General features: G+C 46.3%; 6 protein-coding genes across 14 annotated transcripts; 3 read left to right on the top strand and 3 right to left on the bottom strand.

Moving 5' to 3' along the window:
* Window positions 1–34: 34 nt before the first annotated feature.
* On the bottom strand, window positions 35–2,626 carry LOC108631061 (CAAX prenyl protease 1 homolog). Of its 2 annotated transcripts, XM_018034758.2 has the most exons (6): window positions 2,423–2,626; window positions 2,017–2,163; window positions 1,730–1,933; window positions 1,048–1,575; window positions 823–966; window positions 35–647 (listed from the first exon to the last, which is right to left on the bottom strand). In XM_018034758.2, the coding sequence occupies exons 1-6, from the start codon at window positions 2,525–2,527 to the stop codon at window positions 429–431; spliced, it is 1,347 nt and encodes a 448-aa protein (XP_017890247.1). In that variant the 5' UTR covers window positions 2,528–2,626; the 3' UTR covers window positions 35–428. The 2 variants fall into 2 exon arrangements, with proteins under 2 accessions (XP_017890247.1, XP_026674344.1); XM_026818543.1 differs by lacking the exon at window positions 2,423–2,626 and having other exon boundaries at window positions 1,730–1,946; window positions 2,017–2,107.
* A 40-nt stretch (window positions 2,627–2,666) lies between these two features.
* Window positions 2,667–4,891, top strand: Pex13 (peroxisomal biogenesis factor 13). 2 transcript variants are annotated; one of them, XM_018034757.2, is made up of 5 exons: window positions 2,667–3,098; window positions 3,232–3,537; window positions 3,639–3,886; window positions 3,960–4,613; window positions 4,692–4,891. In XM_018034757.2, the coding sequence occupies exons 1-4, from the start codon at window positions 3,022–3,024 to the stop codon at window positions 4,598–4,600; spliced, it is 1,272 nt and encodes a 423-aa protein (XP_017890246.1). In that variant the 5' UTR covers window positions 2,667–3,021; the 3' UTR covers window positions 4,601–4,613; window positions 4,692–4,891. The 2 variants fall into 2 exon arrangements, with proteins under 2 accessions (XP_017890246.1, XP_017890245.1); XM_018034756.2 differs by having other exon boundaries at window positions 3,163–3,537.
* A 226-nt stretch (window positions 4,892–5,117) lies between these two features.
* Vha26 (V-type proton ATPase subunit Vha26) lies at window positions 5,118–6,892 on the bottom strand. Its single transcript, XM_018034709.2, has 5 exons — window positions 6,669–6,892; window positions 6,273–6,448; window positions 5,982–6,150; window positions 5,682–5,865; window positions 5,118–5,596 (listed from the first exon to the last, which is right to left on the bottom strand). The coding sequence occupies exons 1-5, from the start codon at window positions 6,699–6,701 to the stop codon at window positions 5,478–5,480; spliced, it is 681 nt and encodes a 226-aa protein (XP_017890198.1). The 5' UTR covers window positions 6,702–6,892; the 3' UTR covers window positions 5,118–5,477.
* Window positions 6,893–6,981: 89 nt separating this feature from the next.
* On the top strand, window positions 6,982–12,511 carry LOC108631032 (BTB/POZ domain-containing protein KCTD3). 3 transcript variants are annotated; one of them, XM_026818541.1, is made up of 12 exons: window positions 6,982–7,312; window positions 7,376–7,689; window positions 7,767–7,925; window positions 8,000–8,188; window positions 8,253–8,732; window positions 8,814–8,930; window positions 9,519–9,524; window positions 10,511–10,650; window positions 10,724–10,910; window positions 10,987–11,256; window positions 11,327–11,528; window positions 11,666–12,511. In XM_026818541.1, the coding sequence occupies exons 1-11, from the start codon at window positions 7,251–7,253 to the stop codon at window positions 11,524–11,526; spliced, it is 2,124 nt and encodes a 707-aa protein (XP_026674342.1). In that variant the 5' UTR covers window positions 6,982–7,250; the 3' UTR covers window positions 11,527–11,528; window positions 11,666–12,511. The 3 variants fall into 3 exon arrangements, with proteins under 3 accessions (XP_026674342.1, XP_026674343.1, XP_017890191.1); XM_026818542.1 differs by lacking the exon at window positions 7,767–7,925 and having other exon boundaries at window positions 11,327–12,511; XM_018034702.2 differs by lacking the exon at window positions 9,519–9,524 and having other exon boundaries at window positions 11,327–12,511.
* Window positions 12,512–12,673: 162 nt separating this feature from the next.
* On the bottom strand, window positions 12,674–15,350 carry Sras (Ras converting CAAX endopeptidase Sras). Of its 4 annotated transcripts, XM_018034705.2 has the most exons (7): window positions 14,958–15,350; window positions 14,379–14,484; window positions 14,183–14,321; window positions 14,005–14,097; window positions 13,861–13,908; window positions 13,725–13,787; window positions 12,674–13,648 (listed from the first exon to the last, which is right to left on the bottom strand). In XM_018034705.2, the coding sequence occupies exons 1-7, from the start codon at window positions 15,224–15,226 to the stop codon at window positions 13,464–13,466; spliced, it is 903 nt and encodes a 300-aa protein (XP_017890194.1). In that variant the 5' UTR covers window positions 15,227–15,350; the 3' UTR covers window positions 12,674–13,463. The 4 variants fall into 4 exon arrangements, with proteins under 4 accessions (XP_017890194.1, XP_017890193.1, XP_026674345.1 ...); XM_018034704.2 differs by having other exon boundaries at window positions 13,861–14,097; XM_026818544.1 differs by lacking the exon at window positions 14,958–15,350 and adding an exon at window positions 14,581–14,661 and having other exon boundaries at window positions 13,861–14,097.
* A 4-nt stretch (window positions 15,351–15,354) lies between these two features.
* Window positions 15,355–21,927, top strand: FBXO11 (F-box protein 11). 2 transcript variants are annotated; one of them, XR_001916910.2, is made up of 9 exons: window positions 15,355–15,472; window positions 16,377–16,706; window positions 16,775–17,566; window positions 17,650–18,502; window positions 18,616–18,836; window positions 18,908–19,126; window positions 19,216–19,423; window positions 19,523–19,727; window positions 20,933–21,927. XR_001916910.2 is itself a non-coding variant. In XM_018034700.2 (8 exons), the coding sequence occupies exons 1-8, from the start codon at window positions 15,376–15,378 to the stop codon at window positions 19,650–19,652; spliced, it is 2,850 nt and encodes a 949-aa protein (XP_017890189.1). In that variant the 5' UTR covers window positions 15,355–15,375; the 3' UTR covers window positions 19,653–20,120. The 2 variants fall into 2 exon arrangements, 1 of the variants encoding a protein (XP_017890189.1); XM_018034700.2 differs by lacking the exon at window positions 20,933–21,927 and having other exon boundaries at window positions 19,523–20,120.
* The last annotated feature ends 6 nt before the right edge of the window (window positions 21,928–21,933 follow it).

Genomic DNA, 21,933 nt, shown 5'->3' with positions numbered 1-21,933 from the left:
GATCAGTTTACATATGTAAATAATATACACAATGTCCGCAATGTTTACGTATGTATATTTATACTACATGCATCGATGGAGCAATAACAAAACTGGTCGACGTCATCTGCACGGATGGATCTGTAAATCGTGACAAAGTCGATTTCTAATTTTGATAATGGAACAAGTACCACCATGGTTCTTCACATTTTTTAAACGAACCTATATCAGATACACGCGGCCTTTCCAAAATAATCATTGTATCACTATACCATTATCACTAGAACGCGTTACGCGTTACGTCCTTACAATTACAAATTACACTCGGTAGCAAGTAAGAAGAGTAGTAAGTAGTAAATCACATTAATTACACATTCGTATCGCGCACAGTGCGACGCGCGACTACAAACCGTAAACGAAATCGACAAGTGAAAATAATTGTCTCTGAATCAGTCCTCTTTGTTGATGGCATCGAGTCTTTCGAGGAACTGAGGGTGGCTATGATGCCAAGTAGAATACAGTTTGTCGAAAATGGGAAAACCGAGATTATCCTTTTGCAGTTTGATCAACGAACTCTTCAGCGCCGGTCCGTGTCCCAAGCTCTTGGCAAATCTATCCGCTTGAAACTCGAACTTCCTTGCAATCACGATCGTTACAAATTGTAACAACTGAAACAAAAAGAGACATTCGTACACCCACACAAAACTTCGAGTATACTCGCGTTATCATTCTTTTCACGGAGGATCAGTATCGGTAGCAGTAGTAGCAGTGATCGTCGAGTTTCACGCGGCGCGGAAGCTCGAACGCGTGCCGGGCAGGCCACTGGTCGATCGAACCACTCACCACGTTGAAAGGTATCAAAATGTACATCGTCACGATGATGACTCCGATGAACGTGGGTCGACTGTCGACGAATCCAAAAGCTCGGAACATGGGTTCGTAATCGACGAGTTTCGCGTACAGGAACAGATTCGTCAACAGGGAAATCTAGAAAAACAGGTCTCACACACGCGGCCGTAACAGACGCGCGCGCGCGTAATATATTCATGTAAAAAGGCGTAGGCATACCTGGCTAATGACAAATCCTTTCAACGTATGCCTGTACTTCCAGTGTCCCAGTTCGTGCGCCAACACCGCCAGTATCTCGTCCGTTTCACAGCCCTTCGCTTCCGCCGTCGCTGTCGCCGTTTCATCTTCCGCCGGTTTATAATATTCTTTCACCAGAGTGTCGAACAAAACGATTCTCTTGTGCTTGTGAAAACCGTAAAGGTAAGCATTGCTGTGGGAAGATCTCTTCGAGTTCTCAACGATGAAAATCTTATAAAGTGGAAAACGGATCGAGGCCGCCAATTCCTCGATTCTCTTCCTCAATTCTCCATCCGGAAGCGCCGTGTATTTGTCGAAGAGCGGTGCTATCACCTCTGGATAAAGAATCATCAGGAAAAGGGTAGCGGCTATTAAAAATATCCAGAGATACAGGAAAAAGTAATCTCCTCCGTTCTTTATGATCCATATCACGGCCGAAAGCAGAGGTACCGCGATCGCTTCGCTCACGACAAACTTGAGCAGCTGATCTTTGGCAAAGAACAACGGTGTCTAAAACGACGAACGGCGAGATCAGTGGGTGCAGTTCAACAGCAGTAACAAGAACGACGACGACGACGACGACGACGATGACGACGACGACGACGACGACAAGAGGCGAGAAACTACTCATTCGTTTGCCGACGGCCGTAAGTCATTGGCTTACCTCTTTATTGAACCCATGTTTCTGTTCCACGACGAACGTGGAGTAAATCGTCAACGGCAGATAGACCACGTCGTAAACGACAGACACAACGAACATGCAAACGCCGCTGAGGAGAATCTCATTCGATTCGTCGAAACCAAGATAACCGACCAAACGGACGCTGGACACCCAAAATCGACGATAGCACATGGTCAGCAAGAAGATCTACAACGCATCACTGTCAAAAAATGACACGCATCCGCACTCGTACGCGCGTGCGATCCAGCAGAGACGAAGACCATACGTACTGTATTGAAAATCTCGGAATACGTGTCTTGGAAAATACCGAAGTTCAATTTATCCAGAGAATAGTCGCGCGCCTTCTCGTAGACCTCTCTCGTCATTAAACCTCGGACTTGTTCCGGCAATTCCACCAAACGTAGTACCAAAGCTCTCTGAAAAAATACGCGGCAGTACTCATAAACACGCAGCAGCGCACGTATCAATCGACAGGTTTCCAGTCTCGTTCCACAGCAAACACACCACCGCCACCGAACGACGTTCAAGTGACAGGAACAATACACCAGAATACTCAGCAAAGGACGATTCGTGACGACGACCGTAAGATCGCAAAAAGAGAACAATGGTACACAGTACACGCGGCGGTGGCGGAGTCGGGTTAAACGGGCACAGAGAGACGGTACGACGATTTACCTGACGCAGACTCAAATACAATTTCCAGAAGAACAGAATCCATGTCGCTGCCAGAATCTCATACAGTATATTCTCCTCGACAAAGTTTAGAAACGTGGTGGACATAGTTTCGAGCCGCAACGAAAATCGTCAACCTCGCGTTCTACAAGTCTACCACTCCTCCACAGTCCACGTCCACACGGCGGCGACGATCACGCACGATGGTACGCACGTACGTGCACACGACCACAGTCACGTACACACGTACCGGCGTTGGTCCCGTTCGTCGCCGTTTGCGCGCGCCAGCGTCGTCACTGTCGTCAGTAGACACACGACACACTCACTACCCGACTCGTGACACGTACGGCGTACGACGCACGTTACACACGTACGTATTCGCGTAGTCACGCGTACACGGGCACAGGTTCGCGCGTGTGTGTGCATTCCTGCTGGTTTCGCCACGGCGGCAGTGCGGCAGTCAAGCATCGACGATGACAACGGAGACTCGGTAACGCGTGCTTCGTCGGTATAGAAAGGGGGCATGAACTTTGCACAGCGAAAAAGAAACGATAAGCGACGACGACGACGACGACGACGACGAGTCATCGTCGCAACAAAGAATGGCGCTCGAAAGGACGAACGGGAACAGCAGTGGAAATTACTTGAGAAACGTACCGAACATCAATCAGCTGACCAGGTACGCGTTCGTCGAACGTCGAAACGCGACGACAAAATCAGTAATTAAAATTTTTAACGAAAAGCGATTCGTTCGCGAACGATGAAAAGGACGGTGGACGAACTGGTAATACCTCCTCATCCTCCTCCCCCAGCATACCGAACGGACCGCCAACGACACCGTATCCTTCGATCGCGTATCAATCAGGACAGAATCCTCCTCCACCGGTGCCTCCACGCCAGCCAGCACTACAAAACAACTACTGGGGATACAACTCGTCGTGGTCGGGTCCTAATCATTACGGCGGGTACGGCGGTGGATTCGGTCATGGCAGTCAATACAGAGGATTCGGAGGATCGGGTGGATACAGCAGTTGGTACAGTCCTCCTTACCTCGGTTACAACGGTAACAATAACAATTACGGACCGTTGAGCACGCACAGCGGCAACGCGGAAAACAGGTAGGTTCTCGACCGAGAAGAATCATACCGAATCGCTCCGTAGAACGTCGTAGCAATGACACAACGACGACGATACTCGTGGTTATTGTTGACCAAAACAGGTTCTTTCATTACATCGAGGCGAACGTCAGACCAACCTTTCAATCGATCGAAACGGTCGTACACACATTCTCGTCGATGACGATGCTGTTGGAATCGACGTACTTGGCTCTGACAAATTCGTTCAGAGCGATCTTAAGCGTCGCCGAGAGCGTAGGAAAATTGCGTTCCACGATAAATCAATTATTCAGTACGTTCGCGATGATCAGATTCGTGAAATGGTTGTACAGGAAGATCGTACGTACCGCCGGTAATTGAAAACTAACATCTCGACGTCGTTTCGTCGAAAGCAAAAACGTCACTCCTGTCACGCTCGCACACAGGTCTGGGCAGCCAAGGCAGCCGGCGATTCGATTCGACGGACGAAGAACTGTGGGAGAAATCCTTGGCAAAGATGGGTAACGACCGAAACGCAAAGAACTCTTCCTTCTGGTCCGGTCTGTTGACGTTCACCGTGTTCATCGCGATACCTTACATGATCCACAAGATCGCGAGCAGCGTAAGAGCCGCAGAAGCAGAAGCAGAAGCAGGTAGCGTCGTCGCGGATCCAAAAACGTGGTACGAAAGCGAGGAACCCACGCACGTGGCGACGGTGTTGTACGACTTCGCGGCCGTCAACAACGACGAACTCAGCGTGAAGGCCGGTCAAAAGATCTGCCTCGCACCCAAGTCGTTGCAACCGAAACAGACGCCAGGATGGTGCAGAGCCACCGACAACACGAACGTCGGTCTTGTTCCTTACAATTACATAAAAATCCTAGGACAGTTGAAGAGAGTGAAGCGAAGCGACGACGACGCAACGGCAGGCTCTCCGGCGGCGGCGGCCGCAAGGGACGAAGCAAAATCACGTACCAACGGAAATCCAAGTTCCAAACAGCAGCAGGACAGTAAAACGGGCCTCGAGACCGGAGAGACGGACGACCGATCCTCTGATCGATCGTCGTCGGAAAAGGGCGGAAAATAGGCAGTAGCGACAGGTAAGAACCGAGAACGACACGATCCGACGAGGCGATCACAAGTTGACCGGTGTAACGTTCGAATCTTTTCTCCCGAAGACACAGCCGGAACGTTCGACGTTCATCAGACGGGAAGACGGGACATCGCAACCTCGGCCGGGTACGGACGTCGACCGACATCGTGCAGGCAGGGCGCAGTACGTCCTCGGCAGTGGGGGGTTGGGTCAAAGCACGTACAGGCGTAGCCGACCGTCGGAACACGTAGAGTACGATACGAAATAAAAGAGAAAAACAAACGACTAAAGAAAGCGGTTCACTCGAACGTCGGACGAACCAGGCGACCTCTCCCGTTCCTCGTCCCGTCCGATCCGATCGTCAGAATCGTACAGCTCGTTTAGCGGAATCACGGGAACCGACGTACCGTGGTCGAACGCAGGTGGGGGAAAGAGAGCAGGACACGGAACCGAACGGCGAACAGAAGAAAACGGACGCCGATCGCAGACGCAGTCGGAGAAAAGCGTAGAATCGGGTTCACATAAAATACTTTATTGTTAGTTAGAGACACGTCCGAAGAACGGGAGTATCACGCGCGCGTTTACAGATGCACGCGTACACACGTATGCACATGGATTTATAGGGTAGATAATTTACAACTTGGCTCTCTCTCTCTCTCTCCCTCTGTTCGCGAGCGCGAACAACGACGATCGCAACAACAACGACAGAGTCTACGTTCTACGCAGCGAAAATTCCGAGCGGTCGCGTCGCGCTCGAAAGAAAGGAACGTCCGTTCGCGAACACGAGGACGCGAAGCGAAGAACGAAAAGAACGCGAGGGAGAGGAAGCGGCGCCGGCGCCGGCGGCAGCGGCAGCGAGAGAGAAAGGGCTTCAATCGTTGAACCTGCGATTGGGATTCTGTCCGAAGAGGGCAGAACGTATATCCGGTACCAGTTGCTGCGCTATCAATTCCAACCTGGTCTCCAGAGTGTTGCTGACTTTGATGCGTCCTAGAACGGAGAAAAGACGTGGAATCGACACGTTCGACGCGGAAAGGGCGAAAGCGTCAGGTAACGACGACTCGCGTCGACATACCTCTTCCCGCGATCAAATCTACTCCGCCGCAGCCGTCGGAAGGAAGGAAGTTGTCCTGGTCGACCTTCAAGGTGACGTCTTTGCGCGTGAGTTGAGCGTAAGTATCTCGGACCTCGTCGAAGATGGACTCGACGAGAGGAACGTCCGCTTGACGCACGCGGACGGTGACGTGGCTCTCGGTGAGCTGGAAGCAGAACGAAGAACGATCTGGCGGCGGCGGCAGGGACGAGCAGCGGGGCGGACCGGTGGACCGTGGCCGACGTCGCGGTCCTCGAGCAACGCGATCGAACTCGGACGTACCTGATACAAGCCTTGGACGATGAGCAACTTCAAAATCTCTCCGTATCTGGCGGGGTCGCGCGTCACTTCTCCCAACCTCTTCCTAGCTTCGTCGAGGACGTTGCGCACGTGATCCTCTCTGACTTTGAGAACCTTCAGACGAGCCTGGTTCAACATGTTGGACGACTGACTGCAAAGCAACGAACGTAGAAATCAACCGACGATCGGTTCCACACGGAGAGGGCGAGAGGGAGGGGGGGGGGAGAGAGAGAGAGAGAAGGAAGACGCCGACGGAGGCGGCGACAGACGTACATCTTCTTTTGAAGCTCCACTTGTTTCTCCTTCTTCTCGTAGTACTCCATGATCTTGAGCCTCTGTTGTTGAACCAGACGACCTTTCTCGATGTTGAACTCTTCCTCCGCCTTAGCATCGATCTCCTCGGCCTTCTCGTTGGCCTCCTGCTCGATGAAGGCCATCATATGCTTGATCTAACGCGAGGAGCGGAACAGAACAGAGAGACGAACGTGAGAACGGAGGCCGAGAGCCATCGCGGTGGACCGGGAATCGTCGAGAGCGGACGACTCCCGTTCGCGACACCCGGAGAGACTCCGCGATCGACGCGGGGTCGACCCGGGAGAGAACCGCACGCAAAAGTCGGACAACAAACGACGACGACGACGACGACGACGAGTAACGACGACGGAATACCTGTTTCTGCACATCCGAGTCGCTCAACGCCATTTCGATGCGGTGGGACGGGTCGTCGGTCGTTCAGCAGGAAAGTCGTGGGTTCGACGACGCGCAGCAAGTGACACAGGAGCCGAAAAAACTTTCGTCGAGGAGTCAACGCCTACGAACGACGGTATCTTCGGTCAGCGACAACGATCATATGACCGACACGGGCGTCGCGTTCAGAAAACCGACACGTCCCGTCCCGAGCGAACCGCGAGCGTTCCGAAAGCGCACAGAAAATGGACAGTCGGGCGCTGGGGGGGGCGGGGGTAGGGCGTACGAGAGGCGAGCAAGGCCGGATCGGTGACGGAGACGGAATAACGACAGACAGAGCAGGGAATCTCGCCCGGAAACCGCGTCCCGAACAGACAGAAAGAGACAGTAAGACTGCTGGCGCGGTAAAGAGGTTGTCGTTGGGTTGTTGGTCGTCGGTCGTCGTTCAGTAACCTGTGTAGAGAACGTAATCGTTAATTCTTTTTTTAATGTCTGGCTCTATGAACGATTGTGGGAAAAGATGCATACTGAAAATAAAACTTGGCGTTTAAACGACGTATAACAATGGCTGTACCGCCGTCTTTCGGTCTCAGCGACATTATTCATCTGAACGTTGGGGGAACGAGGTACGGAGGCAATTATTCGAATTACTCTGTATAATTACGTATAATCGAATCGATTGCTCTCAGGTTTTCAACGTCGAAGCAAACGCTGACGTGGGTGCCTGACTCGTTTTTCACTGCATTGCTGAGCAACAGGATCGCTAGCCACAGAGACGAGGTCGGTGCACTGTTCATAGACAGGGATCCAAAGTTGTTCTCCGTCATATTGAACTACCTACGGACGAAGGACATCGATTTGAAAATTGTGGATCTACGCACGCTGAGGCACGAGGCAGAATACTATGGCATCACTCCACTGGTCAAAAGATTGATGCTGTGTGAAGATTTAACTCAATCCTCGTGCGGTGATGTATTGTTCTACGGCTATCTGCCACCACCAAGTGAGTTATTCTCGTGTGCGAATAATAAGTAGTGAATGAAGCGAGTTGATCACTTGGTGAATATTACATTTGAAAAGGTATACCGTTGCAAGAACCTACTACCGTCGCTGCGAACGTAGGAGATGTGTCTGTTCACGGTAGAGTTTTATCCAACAGTAATAATTCTAGAGTAGATTTACCGTCTACTTCTCAGAGTACAACAACTTGTGGGAGTTCGAGTAGTCAAAATAATAATGGTACTGAACGGACGATATGATTCATCGATGAGTTTTGGCAGATACTCGACGGACACCTCTGTTTGTGGTTTCAGGACAACAAAATCCTAAAGGAACACTCAGTAGCCACGCGAGAAACTCTTCGTTGGATTATAGAATCCAACAGAAAGGCTTACCACACTCGCGTACGTCGTCTCTAGATTTAAGGCACGTTAGGAACAATTCAGCGGACTTGAACAAGTTGTACAAAAACGACATAAGTTTAGTATTTGGCCCTCAACAAGGTAAGTGGGTAGAATGTAACGTTACAAGTTCCGACGGACGATCAACGAACGTTTGTCTGCACAGTTTCGTCGTGGGTTGATCCGTTAAGGGTTCAGATCATAAAGGCACACCACAATTGGATTGTGATCGCTTACGCGCATTTCATAACGTGTTATCGGCTTAAAGACTCGTCCGGCTGGCAGCATGCGTTCACCAGTCCTCACATCGAATCGGTGATCGAAAGAGTGGCAATAGCGTCGAAATTAAGCACCAGTGGAGACGTTAAAATGGTAGCTATTTCTTACGGGAATCAAGTCCGATTATGGAGTATTTCGGCAAACGGAATGAAAACTAACATTGGAACGTTTAACCTAAACGTTCGTGTGGAATATTTGTTTTTTATTGGCAGCCAATTAGTTGCTTTGTCTCCTACCGACAAAATTGGTGTCTGGCATGCGATGACGCATCATTGGCAGATTCAAGACGTGGTGCCAATTTTATCGTTTGACACAGCCGGTTCGTTCCTCCTACTGGGATGCAACAATGGATCGATTTATTATATAGGTAATGCGCGTCGACCGTTCGTTCGAATCGGTAGTTTCGTTCTGTCCAACACCGATCACGATATTGATAAAACTTTTTCAGACATGGAAAAGTTTCCTTTAAGAATGAAGGACAACGACTTGCTCGTAACCGAATTGTACCGTGATCCGAACTACGATCCCATCACAGCCATATCCGTATATTTAACACCGAAAACATGTAAGTTCTTGCATTTATTTTTACCGTAACATTTTATACTGTATACGATTAAACACAAAAGTTTGAGGTAACTAATTCGTGGCCAACATTGTGTCTTTAACGACGAATATTAATTATTATAAGTATCTCTCTCTCTCTCTCTCTCTCTCTCTCTATATATATATATTGCAGTACCGTAGAAATATCTTTTCGAGTGACGTGCAAATAGATGGATTAATGTTTAATTATTAAATCCGCTTGTATTGAGGAATGTAATAACAAACGTCGCTTTCTTGCGTCATTTGTGTTTCGTTGTCACCTTATTTTATTTTATTCTGTTCTATTTTACTTTATTTTATTCTTTTCTAGGTGACGAATATGCAATATTCGTTTCGTCGACATGCTAACAGTAAAGTTGCAATCATAAATTTCGTTTCTTTTACTGAAAATCATTAGTTCTTTTTTGATAGATAATAAGTGTCACGCGTGTCGAAAGTTAAACGTTCAATTCTCCCATCGTGAAGTCGAACAATATCTTTGTATTATAGTATTAATGAGAGTTTATTATTACATTCTTTGCCTCATGATTTCGTACAACTGGATAAATAGCACAAGGCAAGTATGGGTCGATACTACAATGTTCTACAATATTTTCACGATCAAAAGTCACGTTCGAAATGACATGTTTTTCCTGCATTTTGCATTGAACATAACGCATTACTATGAATTACTATTATTAATACTGACGATTACCGCACCCTTCCTCTCCAGGTGTAGTATGTCGTTCTGCGTCGATTCGGTGGACAAGTCCGTGTGCACACATCACTTTTGACGACACACTCCGTAATTAAAACTTGTCATACCTAAATTTACACGTATTGAAGGAGCTTTTATTTGTTTTATACCAAGTACGTACGAGAGGTATATCTCGAGGATCTACCCGAACCGTGAAAAGTGCTCGTAACAATTATTCTCGCTTCAGATCGCATTAAATATACGCAGCAACCCCGCTACCCTTATGCATCCAGTTGTACCGATTGTAATACTTTCTTTTGTTTCTTGTTTTATAATCACTCGTTGAACGATGTAGCGGCGTATTTTATGACAAACATCTGGGAGGGGAAGGAAAGGGACTGGACGACACGTACCTCTGCTTGCATAGTTGAATATACCTCCAAGTGCACATATGAACTTTATTTTGTCCATTAAAAATGTTGTAAATAGTTTCGTATTTAGCACTTCGTACAACACGTTTACAATACTTTTATCAGATATACATGTATATACAGTATATGAAAAATGTATGCTACGATAGTGCAAACACGTTTTGAACATCGTTTTGTGAATAGTCGTCCTCTGTCGCAACGTTAAAACGCATGTAATGTTTGTATAGGTCATTTACCGACGGAACATATTAATAACAAGAAATACACGTACACAAAAGACTTCTTCTCTTACCACAGTCTTCGATATACGTCTAAATGTCAATGTCGTATGCCATTCACACTTTACGTCGAATAATGTAGCTAATACATTGGAAGATTCGTTTTGTATCGAAACGCGTGAGGTATAGGATAACTTTATGATCTCTCTTTATATAGCCGTCTGTGGTAACTGGATCGAGATCGCGTACGGCACAAAGTCTGGCAGCGTTCGGGTCATAGTGCAACATCCTGAAACCGTGGGACATGGCCCGCAGCTGTTTCAAACGTTTACCGTGCACCAGAGCAGCGTGACAAAAGTACGTGAAACGTTGGTCGTCCGTCGTTGTCAGATCATGAATATTAAACGATTCGTACGATGTTACATTGTAGGTAACGTTATCAGAGAAATACTTGGTATCGGTTTGCTCGGAATACAATCACGTTAGAAGTTGGGCGGTGACAAGATTCCGTGGAATGATCTCCACTCAACCCGGATCGACGCCCGAAGCTAGTTTCAAAATCGTATCTCTTGAGGCGATCGAACCTTGCGTCAGCTACAACGCTGGAAATGATTTTGGTACGTTTACGTAGAGGATACACCGTTCCAACGGTGGTACGGGAGATAATTTGGATCGCTCCTCTTTAAAAACCAGGCCCGTTTGGAGAACAGGACGACGAGCAAGTTTTCGTTCAAAAAGTTGTGCCTGAGACCGATCAACTGTTCGTACGTTTAGCGTCGAACGGGAGGAGAGTCTGCGTGATTAAATCGGTAGACGGTAGTATCATCAGCTCGTTCTACGTTCACGAATGCGAGGGTATGGGTTCAAGGCCCAGGCGTTTCATATTCACCGGACATTCTAACGGTACCATACAAATGTGGGATCTGACGACGGCTTTAGAACCTCCTCCGTCTTCTACACAAAGTAATATCGTTCCACTCTTATCCGATTGATACGTTAACGTCGATCGTTATTCCGGGTACGTCGATTACAGATTTGCCTGGCGGACCCACTCCAGAAGAACTTTGGAAACTGTTGGACCAATGCGATTTAAGTAACAGCCACTCCTCGACGCCGTGCATCAGTCCGTGCCCGTCGCTGATCTCAGCAGGTCCCAGTATAAAGACCAGTAACGTGCTGTTTCTCAATCAGTCTCAAAATCCTGACGCAGCACCTGGACCTAGCCAAACGTAAAGGTACGAACGAGGTGCATTCCGTAAAAATTTCCAAGTCCCGTTTTTATACGATCGTTTACACTCTCAAATATTTGTTCGCTGACAAAAAGAAAACGACCTAACAGTTCCTGATGTAATGATTTTGTTACTACTTATAGCTTGAATTACTCTTTAAAAGAGAAAAACAGTGTTGCTCGTGAGTGATGCAACGTGAAAATGATCGAAATAATAAATGGGAAACCTGTAAGCACCGTGACAGTAAGGTACTTACGAACGAGTGTGTTAGAAACAAGTAGCGTTATTCCACACACTTCGTTTCCATCACTCGAAATCGCTTTAGATTTTATATCGTCCTTAACGTGAACGACGTAACCTCGTGCAAACTGCATTCTATTCGAAGTAGTAGTAATAATAATCGAAGAGTCTCGTGACTGTGTACATTCCAAATTACTGCGTTACAAAATGACTGAATTAATTCACGTTACAGACTTCGTTCTTTTAGTACATACACATGTGTGTATATATATATATATATATATATATATTGAACTTCGTCGAATAAATTAACGTTCTAAAAAATAATGTATAATACTTGTATAAATATTTTATTTAGCAGTTCAAATTTTTATACTCAGAGAGAAACTTGTTTTGTCAACAACAAAGTGCGATTCAAATTTACGCATTAATTGCATAGGATCGACACTCGTTTCACGATAGATACACAGGATACAATGTAGTACCAGTTTTGAAATGATTTCCTTCGTTTGCATAGAAGCGTCGCGTCAGATTTTAAACTCGTACGTACGCCTCTGCGCTCTCTTATACTCTACTAATCGTAAGTAGTTGAACGTTTATATACATTTATGGCAAACACTGTAATACTGTTATTTGTTATTTCTGTTGTTTAAATAAATAGTAAGTGTAAGTGTCGTTAGGTATCGTTACGCATATGTAAACGAGAAATGATCGAGTGATCTCAGAATAAAATATTTTTTACGCTTGTATGCACGTCGTATCGGAGGAGTGTTTGCAGAACACGTTCTCCTACCATTGATTTCTATCCATACGAGATAACACGATATTTATTATATACGATGTCACGCCTGTTCCTTTCGACCATACAACTTCACTGGCCAAACGACTTCGTTTCAAGGAGAGATTTATCATTAGATTAGATTAAATTTATATTAATGTTCACGATTACATATATCTGCGTAAACTTAATTACATCACAGAGGCACTACGGTGATTTCGTATCGTACAGTCCTATGTCGTGTGACTGGCTTGTCCGTGGTAACTTGTTTGCACGAACGTTACCCGACACACGACGATTCACAAATTAAAACTCAAAAATCTTGCATTGTACGGGCACAAGGAAATAGTCACGAGATACGTTCATCTCTCGACGAAGTTGTACTTACACGTATAATGTATACGTCGCGTATCTTGCGAAACAGTCTCGTCGACCTCGAAATTTCAAGAGGCGGCTACGACGATTTTTTTAATTCCATATTTTCACAACAATTCTTAGGAATCATTTTCAAACGAGCTATTGAGCATTTTCCTTTAGGTTCTCGTACGTACATTTATGGACGGACGTTAACGATTTTGGTTCGTCTGGTAATGAAACGTGTGTCGAAGACGCTCTGTAAATTTCAAATCGATCGATCAGCCGGGGGACTCGAGATATTGTAGCCATAAATGCGTGTGCCCACACCCGATGGAACATGTTTAATGACTCTTTCGAAGTAGGTTCCTAAAAATGTGGGATTCGAAACCGGAACGCCCCGTTCGGTAATAAACACGTTCTAAAAAATATTGTGCGATACGAATTCTCGAAGCAATGTTAGATCGGGCTAGACTCTCTTCTCATAAAAATTGCATGTAACGTGAGTAACGTCGTTGTAAACAAGTTACGTTTGCGTAAAACTCTCATGCCAGAATAAATTATTTTGATTATTGAAACAGTCTCGGATTCGTCATCGGTGTTAATAAAAAGCACCAAGCCACTAATCCGATTATGAACAAAGAAAGTAGCCCGACTCTTTTCAAACGATCCTTAACGGCGACGACCTCGGATAAATCGGGGCATCCCATGCAGTTACAGAAAGAGTGTACCACGAACACCGCTGCGAAGTGCCCTGGAAACGAGTTTATCGTTTAATGATACACGAGTCGTCGACACTCGTCGCGAGATGAATGATGACCTGTCTGTACCTGTCTTAATAAAGAGGAACACAGCGTATGCCCCGAACAACGTTGTAAATGCACACTGAAAACCTAAATTCAGAACACAATTCGAAGATAGGGTTTGTACGGAGTATGAATAAAAATAAGATGACGAGATACTCACAAGACAGGAGTATCGCGTGTTTCAGATTCATGCCTGTTCTCATTCTGTCTACCAGGTGATGAAAATGGGCGAACCCAAAAAATAAAGGGCACGTAAATATAGCAGTGGTCGGCGTGAAACATTGCAGTAGCAATGGTAACATACATGCTCTGAACGTCCACTCCTCGGCCAAAGGAGCGACCACCACGTTTCTCCACCATATTATCGTCCTCATGTTCCCGAGCCAGTACATGGGTACTGAAAAGAAAGGGATGGAACGTGTACTTGGACGATTGATCTTACATGGCAGTATGGCGAACATCAATCGGTTTCGAGCACTGACCAGCGTACAATCTAAAAAATCCATTGAAACCTTGCATACATATTGGCCCTAGGAATAGTATCATTGTCAATAACAATGGTATCACGATTGCTTGAAACAAGCCGGGCCACCTGAGACCCAGTAACTCCCACATTGTCGCCTGGAAGTAGAATAAAAAGTTATAACAAGACTGACGAACACATAACAGTAGACTTACCTTCTGAAATGTTTTGTCATTGATTCTAAAGTAGACGAACGCGGGAGATATAAGTGACATGATAAAAACGCTAAAAAATCTTTGTTTAATTACGGTTGGATGATTACTGGAAAAGAAACAGACTTGATTAGTGGTTTGATCGACGGTGGGTCCTTCGGTTCTGCGAAACGTTTTACCGGAAAAACGATTTCCAAAAGAATACTTAGAATGGAGCGAGAGCAGAAGCCGTTGAACAGGTTTGCCAGAGTACGAAACGATCGTCGGAATGAATTCGGTTTTCGATCGGTTTGGAGCAGCGCGAAAATTACGAAAGAAATCGAAGTGAAAGAATTGGCCAATAGGGGCGCTGGGTATTCGATTCTTGTCCAGAAAAGCGACTGCGTGAATGGGAGAGAATCAAAGAGTAGACGTTCACGTTCTCGGTCGACGTGAATACAGTTACACTTTATTCGTGGTATCCTGTGGTTGTTCACTGTTAAACGACCGAGAGGAGTGACAGGCTAGATCTACATAGTCGCATACAAAATGAACATTCAAAGAGCTGACGTTTATCGTTACTGTTAATCGGCATATACGTACCTATTGTACGGTAACCCCCATACATAGAGACTCGCGACGTACATCACCGACAGAACGAAACATGATAGGATCGCGGTGGTTGTGCAGGAGAAATCAGTATTTCGGTCGACGGTCTCCATAACTCCATACTGATGTTGGTTGCTCGTGTCGCGATCCATCGCAGAAGAGGGAATCGGTAAGGTGAGGGATAGAACGCGAGAGAGAAAGATCGCGTAGGAAGGAAGGAGCGCGGCCGGCGAGGGGCGGGAGGGGGAACAGCAGAAATTCATCCGATTGGCGGTCTGGCACCAGTGTCGGCAGTCGGCAGTCCTATCGTCAATGAGAAGATGGCCGCTGGGCTCGGTGGAAGTGTCGCCATTGTTTAGTGTTTAGTTGTTTCACCGTTTCTCGCATAATTTTGTCGGGGAACACGAGAAAAATGCCAAGTGCGTCGTTCACATCGTCGCGCAATTACGTGCGGAGATCCCGAAGAAAAGGTGCGAACAGGATCCCCCTGCCTTCGAGAACCACCTCGGGTAAGAGCCCTGCATCCGGACCTCGGTTCGCTGCTCACCTGTCTCTACTCTCTTCTTTGCCTTCACCCACTTCGACGTTCCCGGATGTGTCGATCGTCGTACCGATCCGCGGCACGACATCCGTTCGATCCACGTCCCTTTCGTTGATCGTACGTCCTCGTTCTCCACGATCGGGACGAACTGCTACTACGGTCTTTACTGCCCACGTCTTCTCGCACACGATCGCGCTTACGCTCGGGATGGCCGAAAAACGCAGATCTCCTCGGTGACGTTTACCGAGATCGACGTACGCACAACGTCGGTCTTGTCCCGGCCTCTCTTCGAATACGTCGATCACGATGTTCCGCACGAGTCGCGATCGTCAATTTTTATTTTGGAACGTCGGCTCAAAGTCTACGCTTCACCCCACCCCCCTTTTTTGTAATTCCGATTTATTAGACGTTCGACTGTACGAAATTTATTTACGACTGACGCTCGCGTAATTTCGAGGCAAAAGGTCGACCCTCCTCCTTTTCGACGTGACACCGCATTTGGCCATCAAGTTTCTGTCAAATCAGCCCGATGTTCTACTTTTTCAGAACGCTTTCTGTGCGCGAACACTGTATCGTTTATGGTGCATTTCCTATTGTCGCGAAAACACTGTAAATTATACTTTTGCCCGTGCATCTGCTCTCATAATTGGCTGTGTACGCGCGTCAAATGTACGTTCTGAATTCTGAAACAGTATCTCTTCGACGAACCTTCTGTACCTTTCGTACCTTCTCGGTCCGATGACGCTCATCTTCTGCATCGTTCTACGGTTTACTGTAACATTTAAACACTGACGTATAACTACTCAACGCGTACCAATTGACGATGAGTCGAGCCCGACGAACGGCTACACAAGATCGCTCATGTTTTTCAGCCGAGCCATGCGACTTGCCATGTTCAGCATCGAATCAGATACCTCCTGGTGGTGGAGTCGGCGGCGGAGGAGGTGGAGGCGGGGGTGCAAGCGGTGGAAGAGGATCATCACCTAGCGTATCCGGCGTTGCTGCACCGTCGCCGTCCCCGTCGCATTCACATTCGTCCCCGTACGATTTAAGACGTAAAAGTCCACCTCATCCGGATCCCGCGCCTGGCACCAGTTCTGCTCTACCTCCCTCCGGTGGTAGCAGTATAGGAGCCACGCTCGGTTCATCTTCGTTACCAGCGAGAAAACGACCTAGGCGGACGTGCTCCTTGTCCACGGATGGTATTATTCGTTTGTAGGCATAGACGTTTAGTCTCGAACGCTTGAAATTATTTTGTCGCTTCCCCTAGGTACGAACACGAACACGGCGGCGCATTATCTCCAGTACGAGCTACCGGACGAAGTGCTGCTCACGATATTTAATTATCTGATGGAACAGGATCTGTGCAGAGTCTCGCAGGTTTGCAAACGTTTCCAGACGATCGCGAACGACACCGAACTGTGGAAGTCCCTGTACCAGCAGGTGTACGAATACGACTTGCCGCTGTTCAATCCTGCGCCCTGTAAATTTGAATTTGTATCACCAGACGAGTCGGACTACCCGAATCCGTGGAAAGAAAGTTTTAGACAATTGTATAGGGGCGTGCACGTTAGGCCAGGATTTCAGGATTTGAAGTTCAAGGGTCGGAATTTGCCATACTTCAACACGGTTCAAGGAGCGTTAGACTACGTGGACGAGTACAGGAGCAATGGCAGTTCCTCGTCGACGAACAACAGCTCGAGTTCGTCCGGTCAGGGGAATTGTTGCGGGAATAATTCTCAAACGACGGAAGAGATGCCGCAACACTTAGTCTTCTTACACGCTGGCATCTACAGGGGCGAATTTCTCGTGATCGACAGCGACGTCGCATTGATCGGAGCGGCACCCGGGAACGTAGCGGAGTCTGTTATATTGGAACGAGAAAGTGAATCTACGGTTATGTTCGTAGAAGGAGCGAAGCGGGCCTACGCCGGCCATCTCACGTTAAAGTTCACCCCGGACGTTACCAGCACCGTGCCGCATCATAAGCATTATTGTTTGGAAGTCGGCGAAAATTGCAGTCCCACGGTCGATCATTGTATCATCAGGAGTTCGAGCGTTGGTAAGCCACTAGACAGAGTAATTTCATTAATCGTTAAGTCGATCCTAGCTATATTGATCGTTCATCCTCGAAACTCGTGATAGTTGGAGCAGCTGTTTGCGTGTCGGGAGTCGGTGCGAATCCTGTGGTGAAGAACTGCGACATATCGGACTGCGAGAACGTTGGACTTTACGTTACCGATTATGCGCAGGGAACCTACGAGGACAACGAAATATCTAGAAACGCGTTAGCCGGAATATGGGTGAAGAATTACGCGAACCCGATCATGCGAAGGAATCACATTCATCATGGGAGGGACGTAGGGATCTTCACGTTCGACAACGGGCTCGGATATTTCGAGGCGAATGACATTCATAACAATCGTATAGCAGGCTTCGAGGTAAAAGCCGGTGCTAATCCGTCGGTCGTGCACTGCGAGATACACCATGGGCAAACGGGCGGGATTTACGTCCACGAGAATGGTTTGGGTCAGTTCATCGACAATAAGATCCATTCGAATAATTTCGCTGGCGTTTGGATCACCTCCAACTCGAACCCGACTATACGTAGAAACGAAATTTATAATGGACATCAAGGGGGGGTGTACATATTCGGAGAGGGACGAGGCTTGATCGAACATAACAACATTTACGGCAACGCCCTGGCTGGTATACAGATCAGAACGAACTCGGACCCTATCGTCAGACACAACAAGATACATCACGGCCAACACGGTGGTATATATGTGCACGAAAAGGGGCAAGGGTTGATCGAGGAAAACGAGGTGTACGCGAACACTCTGGCAGGAGTTTGGATAACCACAGGATCGACACCGGTATTGAGAAGAAATCGTATCCATAGCGGGAAGCAAGTAGGAGTTTATTTTTATGACAATGGACACGGGAAACTGGAAGACAATGATATTTTCAATCATCTGTATTCGGGCGTACAAATAAGGTAACCACGATTTGTTTCTCTCTCTCACTCTCTCTCTCTCTCTCTCTCTCTCTCTCTCTCTTCTCTCTTTCTGATCTTCTATCTTACGCGTTCATCGTTTGTCACGACGTTAGGACCGGAAGTAATCCGGTAATACGTGGGAATAAGATATGGGGCGGACAGAACGGCGGCGTTCTCGTGTACAATAGTGGATTAGGTTTACTCGAACAGAACGAAATTTTTGATAATGCGATGGCAGGAGTTTGGATAAAGACGGATAGTAATCCCACGTTGAAGAGGAACAAGATATTCGACGGACGGGACGGTGGAATTTGTATATTTAACGGTGGCAAAGGTGAGCACTGGTCTCGACTGCGACAATTCTTCTGATTCGAGGAACGATCGTTTCGTTTTGCTGTTCCGCAGGCGTCCTGGAAGAGAACGATATATTTCGTAACGCTCAAGCAGGAGTGCTCATTTCTACCCAATCTCATCCTGTCTTGAGGAGAAACCGGATCTTCGACGGATTGGCAGCTGGCGTCGAGATAACGAACAACGCGACCGCCACGCTCGAGTTCAATCAAATTTTCAATAATAGATTCGGCGGTCTCTGCTTAGCGAGCGGAGTACAACCTACGACTAGAGGTCATTAGACATCTCGTTGAAACCGACGATACACGCCGGCTACGAGCCGGGACGCACGATTGATCCTCCTCTCGTTGTGATTGTTTCAGGCAATAAAATATTTAATAACCAAGATGCAGTGGAGAAAGCGGTTGGGAACGGCCAATGTTTATACAAAATTTCGTCGTACACCTCTTTCCCAATGCACGATTTCTACCGCTGCCAGACATGCAATACGACGGACCGTAACGCGATTTGCGTGAACTGCATAAAAACCTGTCATGCTGGTCACGATGTAGAATTCATTAGACACGATCGGTAAATATCGCGAACGGTGTTACGCGTGGCTGACGGAACGAGAAACACGCGAGACGATTCCACCCTGTAAATGTAACTTATGCGGTTACCGTGTTTCAGGTTCTTCTGCGACTGCGGTGCTGGAACGTTGAGTAATCAGTGTCAACTTCAGGGCGAGCCGACGCAAGATACGGACACGTTGTACGACAGTGCAGCGCCGATGGAATCGCACACTCTTATGGTCAACTAGGAACTAACTTAAATTAAAATTAAAAGAGACACGAAAGATCGAGAGAGAGAAAATGATCGAGTCGACTTCGAACCTGTAAGTCCAATACGATGCAAAAATCACGGAGTAATTTGTTGCCGAGTTCTTTATTATCGCGCACACTCGTTTTCTCGTCATTGTGATTGTTAATTTTGTAAAGATACCGTTATTGTTGACATATTCCAATTAACAATAATTTCATTGTCGTCGCTATTATTAATTATTATTAATTATTATTATAATTATTCTCATCGTCGTCGTCGTCGTCATTGTCATTGCCATTGTCACCTCGTATTTCATCGGTAATTCGAATTATACTATTTCCATTATATTGTAATGGTAAGTTCGCGAGTTCGCGAGGGACTCGCGTTACCCTCGTTTCGTTCGTCATCATCTTCATCGTCATTATTTTATATATACATATATATATATATATATATATACACACACACACACATATATATATATATACATAAAACGAGAGATAGTATATTTTTTATTAAATAATCAGTACTCAATTTCGACGTACATATGTATTAATGTGAACGGGAGTTCGTGTTCGATTAGGTATTGACAATTGCCAAAACGTGGATTCGAATTTGTAACATAATAATTATTTTATCGCGAGCCAGGAAAATCGTCAGAGAATCGTTTTCTTCCCTTTTTTTCGTGGCCTTCTTTTAATTCCCCTTCGTTGGAGCGATTTCGTACAATAAAGAACTCCGCAACGAAACGAGAAAGAAGAAAAGAGCTGCCGATTAACAATGAGAACGAGTGACAATGAATTTTTCTTATGTAAGCGAGTCTACTGATTAAAAAACGTTACATTTGTTAAAAAGTGTAATTGAGACGAAACGGGAAGGTAGGACGAAGTACCGCGGTTAATCGTCACGCGACGAACGTTCAAACGCGAGACTGTTTTTTTTTTTCTTTAAAAAACTTGATACGAAAAACAAGAAAAGTGCAGTGAATCCGTGTATGAAAGAGCGAGTAACGCGTCAGCAAGAAGCGCGTGTATCTGGTAAATGAAAGGAACAAGGACACGTAACGATCGTGACGCTCTACCGAGGGTACTGGTTTGAACGACGAAGAAATTCGTGCAATGCAACGGTGCATTGGTAAGAGATGAGTCGAGACGATTCGTTTAAACTTACGATGAAACACAGTGCCGCGGATGTAAATTGTGTATAATCGTATTACGTTAATAAACGCGAGCAGACATTAATGTTAAATGAAACGACTGTATTGTTTACTCGAAACAGAAACAGAATCAGGAGCAACACCGATGGACGCGTTACCAGAGGATCTTCGCCCCGTGAGACGACTCGTGCGACGACTCGTGCGACAGACTGCATGAAGAAGTGGATATTGTGCATTTGAACGTACATGGTCGGGAATCGTAGGTGAATAGAGTCGAGCCTGAGATTGGGCGAGCAATCGGATGTAACAACGTCGACGACGACCATGATTTTAGTAATAACGATTCAGAGACGTTGGAAAGCGGCGGTACAAATTTCGAAGAGAACGACCAGGCAGAACGATGATTCACGGTGGCATACGCTTGGGGAACGGACGTCTGAAAAATGTGATACGTAAAATTCACGACTGGAATAATCAAAATGGAAGCGGTAAACGTGGTGTACAATCCTAAGAATCCTCTTCTTTCGTCGTTGTGTAAGTTTACGTCGTGATACACATGTACAATTCTTCGATTCTACTGTTCGCGTTGTGAATAGTGACGGCCCTGAGTTGCCCTATGCGGGAAGTGCATAATAGTAAGATGAACAAAGTAAAAATCTGAATAAAACGAAAGAAAAAGGTTGAAAAACGAGTTCGTGCGACGTACGTTGGTGTGTATCGGTGAGAAACGGAATTACAAACGAAAGTTAACGAGGGAAGATGAAGGAAGAAAGAAACGCGATACGTACTGTCCGAGGAACAGTTAAAAAAAATCAAGTAATCTCGAATTTTTAAAGTAATCCGATTTTTTAATATTATGTTAGTGGTAAAGATCTAATCATATTGTTACAATTGTATTTCAAGGGCCGAAACCTCTTGTACGCTGAGAAAAAAAGAAAATGATGAAAAAAGCGCCTATTAGCGATAATTTTAGACGCAAAACTACACGACACATCCGTTTATGCAAAACGATCGAGTACGAAATAAGTAGACGAAACGTTTCGAGATCGTTGCGGTGAAATTTTGTTTCATGCGACGAAATTTTACAAGTCTCTGTCTGTATTCATTAATTGTGTACGTAGTG

This window comes from Ceratina calcarata, unplaced genomic scaffold, assembly GCF_001652005.2.
Source record: "Ceratina calcarata isolate Rehan_Ccalc_2016 unplaced genomic scaffold, ASM165200v1 scaffold8, whole genome shotgun sequence".
Lineage (NCBI taxonomy): Eukaryota > Metazoa > Arthropoda > Insecta > Hymenoptera > Apidae > Ceratina > Ceratina calcarata.
Note: the sequence above shows the minus strand (reverse complement) of the source record. Positions and strands in the feature narration are given on the sequence as shown.